Consider the following 12867-nt stretch of genomic DNA (forward strand, 5'->3'; position numbering starts at 1 on the left):
TAAAAGTAAAGGAAATTTACAATAATATAGTAAAATATCATTAATTTAGTTTAATATTATTTATAATTTATTGCTGATTTTAAAGTATAAAATTTAAAAATATTATATATGATTGGGATGACCCAAAAATTAAAATTATAAAACTACAAAAGCTTGCTGCCTTGTGGGGCCATGCCAAATGATCATTTGAGGACAAAATTTAGATAGGTGAAATTTATTAATATATATCAAGTTATATATAGTTGAAGTATAATATATACCCACCCATATCACGCCCAAAAAAAAAATATATACCCATCCATATAACAAGTTGTTTACAATTAATAGGAATATATAAGATATATCCTAGTCGTCGAACAGGCCTTAGTGTCTAAAAAGAAATTGATCTTAATAAAAGTAAATCATTAAAAGAGGAAATATTTACACTCTGATTATTTTATTTTGTTAAGACTACATTATCTTTTATATTAGTATATCCGAGATAAATAAGATTAATGTGAGTAATATATACAATATTCTCTTTATTTATTTAGCATAATTATATTTTCAGAACTTAACTTAAGACCACCAACTAAATTCTTATTCTCCCTCCAAGTAATGAAAATGATTGGAATATGTGCTTTGAGTATAATTCAATCATCTTTTTTTCCTTTACTTAAATTAAATGTACCAATTACTTATGTAACGCGTTGCTTACATCTTTAATTATTCTTTTAAATATTACACCTCAGTATAAATGTATACTTTGTTAATATTGTTAATATATGGATTGTAGAAAATAATGATAATGATGAAGCACATATATGATGGAGCACGTTTATTGAGAAAAAAATCTGCATTAATAATTAAGGTTATGTTTTGTGTCTTTGCAAACATGTCATGTTATATACTTGAGTATTGGCATTTGGCATTAATGACAGGACAGCGTATATATATATTCGAAAAAGATATATTTTTCAAAATAATTATTTATTGGTTTAATACATATTTTGGTTCTTAGCTTTTGTTGTGTATTCTTGATTTGGTTCATGTACATATAGAAACTTATTAAGTCTATCTCTATATATGTAAATATTATTAGTTTGTTCATTGTCTCAAATGGTTCAAAATGGAGTACTATTAATCTTCTATGCATTCTTAATTTAGTTATATACGTATAGAGTAATGTTAACTTAGTCCCTATACATACAAAACATTTTAAATTTGGTTTATATGCTTAAAACTTTAATAAATCAATCTTATATGTGTAAGCATTATCCATTTAGTCCCTGTGTATGTCACATTTGGATACAGTATCTACTGGTTTTATATGGATCATTAACCTCTTATGTGAAGTTTCACCCTCTCCATGGACTTTCAATGATTTTTCCCTCTCCAACCTTTATTTAGTAACCATCGTTTCATTATTGAAATTAAATTAAATATTTTATAATTAAGAATCATGTGTTGCGTGGTGTATTTCTTAATTTAACAAATTAGGAGTTTGTTTTAAAGTAAATTTTAGAATAACGCTTATTAGATAAAATAAGTATAATTAGTTGTAATTTTATAAGGTGATGCTTTGGTATAAAAAATCTAGGGAAAAGTGGGTCAAATTTGGTAACATAAATACCAAATTTTTTCACACTCAGAACTTGATTAGGAGGAGGAGAAATAAGGTGATTTATTTATTCATTGACGACATTTGGTGTGATGACGACCATGTGTTGAAAAGAGAAGTTGTTCTTTATTTTAAAAAGCTTTTTCAGGAGACCTCCCATTGTAATCCCAATTGCCTTGTTTTAGATAATATTCCCATGATTGACGAGAACCTTTTTTTTGAGGATTTGTTGAAGCCTATTACTATTGAGGAGGTGAAGAGTGACATGTTTTCTATGGGACCTTATAAAGCTCTTGGTGCTCCAAATGGTTTTCTATCATACTTATTGGGATATTGTTGGTAATGATGTTTGGGAGATGGTTGCTCAAGCCTTTGTTATTGGTAACATTAATCCTTCTCTGGCAGAAACTCCCATTATTCATATTTCTAAGGTGGATCAACTCTTATCCTTGAGGAATTTCAGGCCTATTAGTCTCTGCAATGTGCTCCTTAAAGTGGTGTCTAAAGTCCCTGTTCATCGCATTAGACCTCATCTAAGTGATTTCATTGGACCGTTCCAGAGTAACTTTACCCCTAGAAGAGGTACAATAGATAATGCTCTTATTGCTCAAGAGATCATTCACCACATGCATAACCAGAAGGATAAGGAAGGTTATGTACTCTTTAAAATTGGTTTTGAAAAGACATATGATAAAGTTGATTGGAATTTTTTGAGGCTCACTTTAGCTTAGTTTGGCTTCCCTTTTGGCATTATTAATCTCATCATGAATTGTACAACTTCCACATCTTTGTCTTTAAAGTGGAATAATGAATTTTGACAGTTTTTCTCCCAAGAGAAGTATTTGCTAGGGGGATCCTTGTCCTTTATCTATTTGTGTTTTGTATGGAAAAATTGGCTCTTTGTATCTTGTAGAAGGTTTAGGAAGGTGACTGGAAGCCGGTGGGGGTATCCAGAAGTGGCCCAACCTTCTCTCATCTCTTCTTTGCAGATGACTGCCTTCTCTTTACTAAGGCTTGCCCTTCAAGTGCATTTAGTTCATCAGACTTTGGATACTTTTTGCAATGCTTCTGGTCTTAAAATTAATATTCAGAAATCTAAGTTTGTCACCTCTAAGAATGTGAGCAAAAAGGCAATTTCTCTGTTTGGTAATATCTCTGGCTTTACCCATACTAATAATATTGACAAGTATTTGGGCTTTCCTATACTAGTTGGTCAGGTAAAGAATAAGGAGTTTTCTTTCATCATGGATCAGATTAACTCTAGATTAGCCGGGTGGAAAGCAAAACTATTGAATAGAGCAGGTAGGGTTACTTTGGCCAAATTTGTGTTGAATTCTATTACTATCTATGCTATGCAAAATTTGTGGTTGCTTGAGGGAATTTGTGACTCAATTGATAAGGCCACTCGTGCTTTTATTTGGGGTAAACCTTCGACCCATTGGGTCAACTGGGAGATTGTTACGAAGCCAAAAAAGATGGTGGTTTGGGAGTTCAAACTTTTAGGAAAGTCAATGTTGCAATGCTAGGCAAGCATGTCTGGTCGCTTGTTAATGAGCCTGATAAACTCTGGACCTTTATGCTGGATAACAAACATATTCATGGTAACTCTGTCTTCTACGATAGGGATTATCATAACTCTTCCTATACATGAAACTCCATTATTAAAACTTCTCGTTACCTTCAAGAGGGCTTCCGCTATCGAGTTGGCGAAGGTGATGTCTCTATTTGGTTTGATCGTTGGTCATCCAATGGTCATTTATGTGGGATGGTTGATTATGTGCAATTTCAAGATGTTGAGTTAAGATTGTGTGATATTTGTGTTGGTGGAACTTGACAAGATAACACATCTGATGTTGTGATTTGGGATGCCTCCCCCAACGGTGTGTACTCGACCAAAACAGCTTGTCGTTCCCTCCTCCATGGGAACCCAATATCTCAAGACTCCTGAATGTGGTCACTCCCTAGCCTATACCTGAACATATCAAACACTTTTTGTGGCTCACTGTTGTAGACTACATAGTTAACCTAGGATTCGAGGCCTAGGACCTCCAGAGAAGAGAAAAAGGTAAGGATAAAACTGTTTTATTGCCTCTATTAGAATTACATATCCTCATATATATAAATATTCCAGTGCACATTCTGGATACATATTCTAACAGAATTTGGCATTATATGCCTTGGAGGAAAATAAACATTGCGCTAATCATGGAGACAGCCTCTAACAGCACAGAGGAATTCCTGGATTCTGCTTCTAGAAGAGTATTGCCAGCTCAGCGTCATTTGGTTGCATAATCCTCAAGGTACCGTGGTTTACTAATTACCAGCACGATATTGAATCGTATAGTCATAACCTATTAAGCGCACAAGGTATGTCTGCTGCTCTGGAGTTTGGATTGCTTGTGCCATGAGTTCCTTAAGACTTCTATGGTCTGTAAGTGGTGGCCCAGGAGGTATTGGCGCCATTTTTTTATTGCCGCCGTCATCGCCACTAGTTCGTGGACATAGGTGGAAGCGCGAAGCAACTTTGGACAGAACGGTCTGCTAAAATAAGCTATGGGGTGATGTTGCTGGGATAATATCGCCCTCATACCAATTCTAGAGGCATCAGTCTCGATTACAAAGGGCAGTGAAAAGTCTGACAGCCGCAAAAATGGAGCCTTACATAGGGCCTCTTTTAGTCGAAGAAAAGCTTGTTCGACAGTGGGTGACCAGTGAAATGAATCTTTGGCCAACAAGGCGGTGAGAGGCGCCGCCAAGGTGGCATACCCTTGGATGAAGCCGCGCTAGAATCCTAAGAGGCCCAAAAAACCATGCAATGCTCTGACTGATGTTGGTGGCGGCCATTGAAGGACAGCTTCGACCTTGGCAGGAACAGGTTCCACTCCACGCTCCGACACAAAATGACCCAAATATTCCACCTATTGAGTGGCAAGGGAACATTTGGATAATTTGAGGAAAAAGCTATGATCGCTAAGAGTTTGGAAAGCTATTTTCAAATGTTCAAGGTGGTCGGAGAAGGATTTGCTATAAATTAAGATATCATCAAAAAAGATGATGATAAATTTACGCAAATAAGGACCAAAGGTAGTATTCATCGTTGCTTGGAATGAAGAAGGTGTGTTGCATAGGCCAAAGGGCATAACGAGGAATTCATAATGATTGTGATGAGTTCTGAATGCAGTTTTGCTCACATCCGCCGGAGTCATGAGAATCTGGTGATAACCCTGCAGTAAATCCAATTTTGAAAACCACCATGCTCCACCGAGTTCACCGAGCAGCTCGTCTACCGTCGGAATTGAAAAGCGATCCATGATGGTGATCACATTGAGAGCTCTGTAGTCCACACAGAATCGCCAGGTGCCGTCGCGTTTCTTGACTAAGAGGACCGGTGAGAAAAAAGGGCTGGTGCTTGGGCAAATAATGCCATGTTGAAGCATGCGCGATACCTGAGACTCAATTTCTTGTTTCTGGAAGTGAGGGTACCTGTAAGGGCAGACATTGACCAGAGATGAGTAAGGTGAAAGGTGTATTGAATGGTTGGTGGTGCGAGATGGGGGTAGAAAAGTTGGTGTCTGAAAAAGGGAGGAAAGTTGATGGGTCAAGGTAAGGATGGCAGGGTGTGTGGGTGGGGAAGGAGAAACTGAAGAACAAAGTCGAATGTGAAAATATTCACTCGCGTTGTGGGTTTGGTTCAGTCGCTGGAGTTGAGAAGGAGTGAGTGCCAGTAATGCATTGTCGGAATTGCCTTTAAGTTCAATTAAGATGCCATTAAAAACAAACTTCATGCTCAAGTCGTTATAATCGGTCAACACTGGTCCGAGTGCTTTGAGCCACTGAACGCCAAGCACAATGTTAGTGTCGCACAATGGAAGTACATGGAGGTCCATTGTGAAGGTGTGGCCCTGTACAAGCAGGTTAACATCTCAACAAAGGAAGCAACATTCCACTTCATTTCCATTTTCGACCATGACGCGCAAGGTATGAGTTGATTTAGCTTGAAGATTCAAGGATTTCATGAGGCATTCTTGCACGAAATTATGTGTGCTACCGCCGTCCACCAAGAGCATGACATTCCGATGAGAGATCCAACCCACCATGCGTAAGGTTTCTGGGGCTGTGTGGCCTGCTAAAGCGTGGAGGCTAATTTGGGCCTGAGGCGGGTTGGGTGGATTTTGGCTAAGTTGCGGGTTAAGTTGGTTTTCGGGTTAGGTCGGGTCATCAACATTGGGTAAAAGAAGGGCTATATTAGGGCTTGTGGAGTTGTCACTATGGTCCTCATCTGCGACGAGGAGGAAAATTTGTGAGGTGAAATGATGGCCCCTCGTGAACCTTTCGTTGCAATAGAAACATAAGTCGCGCTCCCGCCGGCTGGCTAATTCCTCAGGGTAAGGCGTTTGAGGGGAAGGGGTGGGGGCTTGACTGGTGACGATAAAAGGGGTAGAGTGGAAGTAGGGGTGGGGACGAGAACGGGTAATGGTGGAGGAAAATTGGTGGTCGAAGGTGGGCGAGGGCGAGGTTTCATGCAGGATTCAAGGAGTTTTTCCTCCTGAAGGCGCGCAAGCCCGGCGGCGTGCACAAGTGTGAATGGTTGCAGAGCCTGGACCTCCCGGTGAATCTCGAGGTCGAGCCCGGAGACGAAGCAGCTCAGGAGAAATGAGGGTGGTAATCCAACAATTCTATTGGCTAAAACTTCGAATTGATGGAGGTAATCTTTTACTGAACCCTGCTGTGTGAGTTTGTATAAAAGACCAGTAGGGTCTTCATATGGTGAATAGGCAAAACGGATTTCAATGGCTTAAAGAAAGCTAGGCCAAGTGGTGAGTTGATAATTCCGCATCATCCGCTGGAACCACGCTAAGGCCGACCCTTCCATATAGAAGGAGGCGATGGTGAGTCTTTCGGATTATGGAGTTGAGTGGTATTCAAAGAACTGAGTAATTTTGAATACCCAGCCCGAAAGGTTTGACCCATCGAATCTTGGTACATCAAGCTTCATTCGAGGAGGGTTACTGATGGTTGTGCTTGGTGTAGGTGTGGCTGAGGACGAAGATGGGGTGTGGGCGTGATGGACTTTGTTTTCTAGGTTCTCGATACGAAGAATCAAGGCATCAAGCTTTTCGTTGATATAGAGGTGGTTTGAGGCTAGTTTGGCCATTGCTTCCTCTAGGTGCTCCAAGTTTGATTTAGAACGCGTGGATTCAGCCATGAGGGTCAATGAAAGCACCGAGTTGTTGTAGACTACAGAGTTAACCTAGGATTCGAGGCCTAGGACCTCCAGAGAAGAGAAGAAGGTAAGGATAAAACTGTTTTATTGCCTCTATTAGAATTACATATCCTCATATATATATATATATAGATATTCCAATGTGCACATTCTGGATACATATTCTAACAGAATTTGGTATTATATGCCTTGGAGGAAAATAAACATTGCGCTAATCATGGAGACAGCCTCTAATGGCACAGAGGAATTCTTGGTTTCTGCTTCTAGAAGAGTATTGCCAGCTCACCATCATTTGGTTGCATAATCCTCAAGGTACCGTGGTTTACTAATTACCCTTTTTGTCCTTCTGTGTTCTTCTTCTTCTTTTGCTTCTGCCTCAAGCTTTGTTGCATCATGCTCTGAGTTTTCATTCATAAACTCACCCACCATATATAAAAGTATTCCAACTAATGCTTTTCGTCTGTTTCTCTTTGTTGCAGCGTTGGTGATGAAACAATCCTCCATTGGTTGAGAGATTGCATAAAAACTGTTGTTGTTTGGAATGCTCTCAGGTTAGATGTCTCCCATCATGACACTGATCTTGATAGCTCTCATTAGCTCAGGTGTTTGGCAACGGGTGGTCATGGAATTATCTTCTCTCCATTGCGTGCTGGTTCATCTGGAAGGTGCGCAATTCCGAGATCTTTGAAGACAAATCAGTCAACACCAGCTTAGTTGTGTCCCAAGTTATTAAAGATTGTTCTAATCGTGTTACGAGTGCACGTTCTTGTGACACAACTAAGCCAGCTCTCCAATTAGTGCTGCAAGGTGTCCAGTAATGGCATCCATATGCTCCTTTGGTTTCAAGAATTCAAAGCTTCATGTCCCTCAGTTGGAGTCTGTCATTTAATCACACCTTACGTGAAGGCAATGGGGTCGCTGATATCCTTGCAAAACATGGTGCAATGGACTCTACCTCCTTGGTCACTTATCCCTCACCTCCCCTGGAGATGCTATAGCCATCTCCTTCTTGCGTTGTAGCTAGTTTGTTTCTTTTTAATTTCTTCTGCACAATAAAAAAAAAGTTGTAGTTTTATAAGTTACGACAGAGACTACAAAAATACCAACAAAAAAAACGACAACTCATGTTTTGGTAGAACAATATTGAAAGCTAAGAATATCACGTTTGAGCATCTCATAATATTGAATTATTGTTTTTGCAGGTGAATTTCAAAATTACCTCCTCCTTTATCTTTTTCTTTTGTGGTTTAGTGGTATTAACAAAGACGGTCAAACATCTGCAACAAATAATACTCACAAATAGAGTTAGTGTCCAAACTACAATACAGGTGGGACATATAATAAAGAATATAAATTTAGAAGATATATATAAAAAAGGGGAAATTATAGCATTAATAAAAAAATTATTTGATTTTTCAATTCTAGATTTTATTATGTTTTAATGTTTGAAAAGTGATTTATACAAATAAAATTAATAAATAGTTGAAATTAAATCAATTAACAGTTGATATTTTTTTTAGTAATTTAACTCCAATTTAATATAAGATATTATTTATGAAAGGGGTAAATTTTAAGAATTAATTGAGATGAAATTGAAATTTAGGTGTCTATGTGCAAAGATAAAATTTAAGAATTGATTTAAACGAAATTAAAATTTACGGTGGCTATTTACAAAAGAGATGAAGCATAAAGATCAATTGGCACAAAATTAATGTTTAAAATGTCTATTTGTAAAATAAGTAAGTGGGTTGAATACTCTTTTTTTTCCAGAGAAAAATAACGAGTTGAACCATATGTACAAAGTAATGAACAACTTCCTTTAACAAAGTACATTACAGTATAAGAACCTCACACATAGGCACATAGCATTTGATCCTTCAAACCATAAACAATTTTGATTGGATGCAGATTTAAGAAAAGTCACCTGTGAAAATTAAACACATGCGATACTAGAATTAATAAAATTAAAAACAAGCCCCCTAAACCTATTTTGCCTGGACCTCCGTCCAAATTTGTTGACCTCTTTGTCTTTCAAAAGCTTCCATTGAGAGAAGAAGTAAATTAATTTATTTTACATGAAACAATGCCTTCCTCTTGTTATCCTGTATCAGATTCAGATTCAACACTGTCAGCCTTATTATCTAGGTTCCCAACTTCATCTTGTCCTTTGTTTAGAGGTGAAATTATAAGTGGCTTGATTCCCACTAAGTCAGGATCAGGTGAAAACTTATATGGTAACTTGCTCTCGTCCATCTTTCTAAAAGTAATAGAAATTCTGTTCAAGACAAATGTTTAAGAAAACATTAACAGTAAAACAGGAAAAAAATTAAAAATATTTTCAATTAAATTTTCCATATTAAAAGGACCTTTTTGACGACACGGATGGAATACAATGCTTAGCAATGTCAGCTCCATTGCCATTCAAAACAAACACTGATCTGCATGATCACCAGTTTGTTTAAACAATGACAAATATAATAGGCTCATGATCAAACAACCACGATATTTAGTCACTACTCCCTCCGCCTCGTAATAATCGTCGTGTAAGAAAAAAATTTGTCATTTTAACTTTTCCATGTAATATTAATTACTTTTTTTTTCATTTATATCCCTTATAATATTAGTGATATGGGTAAAAAAACTAAAAATGAATTGATAATTTTATTAGTCTATTTATTAGTTTTTCTTAATCTATGTAAAATAATTTAAAATGATAATTATAATGGGACGGAAGGAGCAAGGTAAAGCTAGAAAAAAAATTATCATGATCAAAAGTAAATTCATATTTGATTGGAAGACGAGGAGGGAATAGAAGCTTACCCAACAGGCAAAGGAATAGAAACGGGACCGGCAAATTCTCCAGGACAAACAACTTGCAAATTTGAACCAAATAATATTTTACACTCGTTCAAGAATGACACAGTGTAAAATGGCCTCACAAAATCGTGATGGTCAATATGAGGAGGAATGCAGTCTCCTTCTTCGTATATGTTCACAATGCAACTATCAGGAATGCATGTGGAAGGAATTATGTTCCACCTAACCATCCTCTTTATCATTTGCTTGAACACAGGTGGTAATGGATCAACCTCTTCATCTCTCATTATGCCAGGAGGGCTACCATTTTTGTCCTGTAACATTTTACAAAAAAAAATAAGTTGAATAAATAAGTAAAATGTCAAATAAGAATGGGAGAAGAATTAAATTATGTCATACCACTGCATAATTGTAACAGCAACCAAATTGTATTGTCACGCGGCCCTTACCACGCATCCACTTTCTTGGTTCTGAATATGTTCGATCTGTACACACACAGGAAAGACCAGTAGATGTAAGATTCACAATTTTATAAAAGAAGTAGCAGAGACACAATGGCCGTTGATTCTTTGAGATGTCAAAAATTTAATCTAACGCAAAAACAATTATCTTTAAGTTATATTGATTCATTGAAGCTATGCACAGCTAAACTGGAAAAATGTATCATTTTTTATTCCACATGCATCCCATGTAATGTATAAAAACCAGACATTTTTTCACTAGTGTCGAGAAACTCTTGCTACAAGTACAGGTGGTTAGAGTAGACTCTGAGATCTGCTAAATGATAGTATATCTAGTATGTACTCCCAAAAACAGATTACAACATGCTAAATGAGATGCAATATCATTGCCATACTCTTGAGCAGAACATGCTTAAAGAGATTGCAATGTGTACAATTATGGAATATAGATTGCATGGATTCAGATTTCAGAAGCCGGTCAACTTGCAACTATGGTGAAATCACACATACGAAAGGAAAAAAAAATGGTTTCTGAAGTGAACTACCTAAGTAAAATTAGTCAAATCAGATGCATGTTAAAGGAACAATTAATTCCACATTTCATAATCTTGAAGACCAAATGATTCCTTTCGATCTTAGCTCCAATTTTAGCACTGTCAAACATGAACTTAAAAAGTGCAACAAGCATGTGTATAAATCTAAAATATAAAAAACAAAGGTGTACAATGTTGTTAACAAGAACTTAAAAAGTGCAACAAACATGTGTATAAAACTAAAATATGAAAAACAAAAGGTGTACAATGTAGTTCACAAATAAAGAAAGAAAAAGAAGTTCCACATGATCCCACACATACCTTTCAGTTTCCCTTGTTGTCCCCTCCATTGCAATCTGTAAATCCACTCAACAATTTTCCTCTGCTCCACAGCATTGAAAACTCCAGTGTGAAGTTCAAGCCCCCGGAGTACATTTACGTATCTCCTATTTACCCTTTCAACGAAGGTAAAGTCCTTTTTACAGTGAACCTGAGAATACCTGATCTGCTCCTTTTCTTCCTCTGATAACCCACCATTTTCAAATGAAGAATCTCCACAAATTCCATCATTTAACAACAACTTGAAATCAGATTGTTTGCAGCCTACTAAACACTTAGGTGAAGAATAAAAAATGTTTTTGATATCATCCTTCATTGGTGTAGTAGAATCACGCCTTTGTGAGGAGTTCCTAGGACTATCCCATTGTTTTTCATGGTTTTTAGTCAAAGATTCTGAATTTGAAACATTACCAATATTCACTGGCTTGTCTACTACATGATCCCCAGAAGATTCAAAGCCTTCTTCATCCGGAGATGAAGTTTCATCCAACTTTCCTACATGCAGAGGCATAGCATTAGGCAATATATGCACATGCTAATGCTACGATGTTCATTATTATTAATTAAAAAATGCTAAATATGTTTTTGGTTAAGTTAACCCTTTTTCATTTTTGGTTCCCCTATGTTTATTTTTCTAATTTTAATCCTTGTAAATTTATAATTTTTTTAATTTTAGTTTCTTTTGAGATTCTAAATTTTTAATTTACAGTTCTCATAACTCATAAGTTTGTACTTACAGGAATCAACATTGGAAAAATATAAATTTACATGTACTAAAAATGAATAAAATATCTTACAGAGACCAAAATTGAAAAGATACAGACTTACATGAACCAAAAAGCATATTTAACCAATTAAAAAAATAAGCATATATTAGAAAAATAGAAGGAAGAAGGAAGGTAAAAACTGGAATTGAATTGGAAGTCCAGGAACAAATAAGTTGTAAAGAAGCAGTGACTTATGAATCAATTATATCATAGTAACAACTAAGAAACACAGTTGGCTGATCTAAGTGTGGAAAACTAACAACTAGCATGATTGTACAAAAGAAAGAAAAAGAAAGAGAAAATGTTACTTTTACGAAGGTTTGTAATTCGAGTATGCAGAATATCCTCGCAGTGGGAACAGAAGCCATGAGAGAAGAGCTCCAGTATGTCCTCCTTCCTCAAAGAGCTGAGCAGCTCCATGGCCACCGCAAAGCATCACTGATTTCAACTTCCATACTGATATTATTGATGACTGAAGTACTTGCCAAGTCAAGTCGACGGAGAGAGAATATATTAAAAGAGACATAACATTCATTGAACTAATTTGCAACTTCCAATTGCGTAAAAAAACGTTTTGCCCGAGACACGATTAATTGTCTATGGTCCCACTTCAACTTACTTAATTTAACAATCACTTTACTTGGATTGCTTTGGGCAAATTTTCCAAGTATTCAAAAAGTTTAATTTAATGTATTTTTTTTTTTAGAAGTGTAACTTTTTAAATAATTATGTATTAATTAAGCGGTTGGACGAAAATGATTAAAGTGATAAGGTTAAAGTTAAATAGTTTAAATAATTATTAGTTATAGCTTATTTATATATTAATAATAACTTTTTTACTAAAAGGGCTATTTTTAAGTGTAATTTTTCAATTGGAGTGAGTTTTAAAAAATTATCTAAAACTCATCCCAATTGAAAAATTACACTTAAAAATATATCTTTTAGTAAAAAAAACCTATTAATAATATATTTGTTATTAATATATTTTAATTATAATTTTATTCTATATATTATTAAATTAATTTAAATTTAGTATACCAAAAAATTATTTTTGATAGCTAAAAGTAAATTTAAATTGTAACTGGAATAGACACTTAGGCACATAGGTGTCCGCATGGATGGATAA

General features: G+C 36.0%; 1 protein-coding gene across 4 annotated transcripts; it reads right to left on the reverse strand.

The window, feature by feature from the left end:
- Positions 1 to 6892: 6892 nt before the first annotated feature.
- Positions 6893 to 12274, reverse strand: LOC100306211 (RNA demethylase ALKBH9B). Of its 4 annotated transcripts, none has more exons than XM_014779092.3 (6): positions 12050 to 12274; positions 10957 to 11469; positions 10041 to 10126; positions 9645 to 9955; positions 8044 to 8101; positions 6893 to 7866 (listed from the first exon to the last, which is right to left on the reverse strand). In XM_014779092.3, the coding sequence occupies exons 1-6, from the start codon at positions 12159 to 12161 to the stop codon at positions 7792 to 7794; spliced, it is 1155 nt and encodes a 384-aa protein (XP_014634578.1). In that variant the 5' UTR covers positions 12162 to 12274; the 3' UTR covers positions 6893 to 7791. The 4 variants fall into 4 exon arrangements, with proteins under 4 accessions (XP_014634578.1, XP_014634577.1, XP_003531587.1 ...); XM_014779091.3 differs by having other exon boundaries at positions 6893 to 7869; positions 12050 to 12273; XM_003531539.5 differs by lacking the exons at positions 6893 to 7866; positions 8044 to 8101 and adding exons at positions 8621 to 9099; positions 9191 to 9262 and having other exon boundaries at positions 12050 to 12272.
- Positions 12275 to 12867: the final 593 nt, after the last annotated feature.

This window comes from Glycine max, chromosome 8 (genome assembly GCF_000004515.6).
Source record: "Glycine max cultivar Williams 82 chromosome 8, Glycine_max_v4.0, whole genome shotgun sequence".
Taxonomy (NCBI): domain Eukaryota; kingdom Viridiplantae; phylum Streptophyta; class Magnoliopsida; order Fabales; family Fabaceae; genus Glycine; species Glycine max.

What these genes read in the sequence shown, in the direction of transcription:
- LOC100306211 (XM_003531539.5), bottom strand. Translation starts at nt 12,161, where the DNA reads ATGGAGCTGCTCAGCTCTTTGAGGAAGGAGGACATACTGGAGCTCTTC. An exon ending in AATTACAAACCTTCGTAAAA is followed by an intron (nt 11,470 to 12,049) that starts GTAACATTTTCT and finishes CTCTGCATGTAG; the next exon opens with GAAAGTTGGATGAAACTTCA. An exon ending in GCTGTTACAATTATGCAGTG is followed by an intron (nt 9,956 to 10,040) that starts GTATGACATAAT and finishes AAAATGTTACAG; the next exon opens with GACAAAAATGGTAGCCCTCC.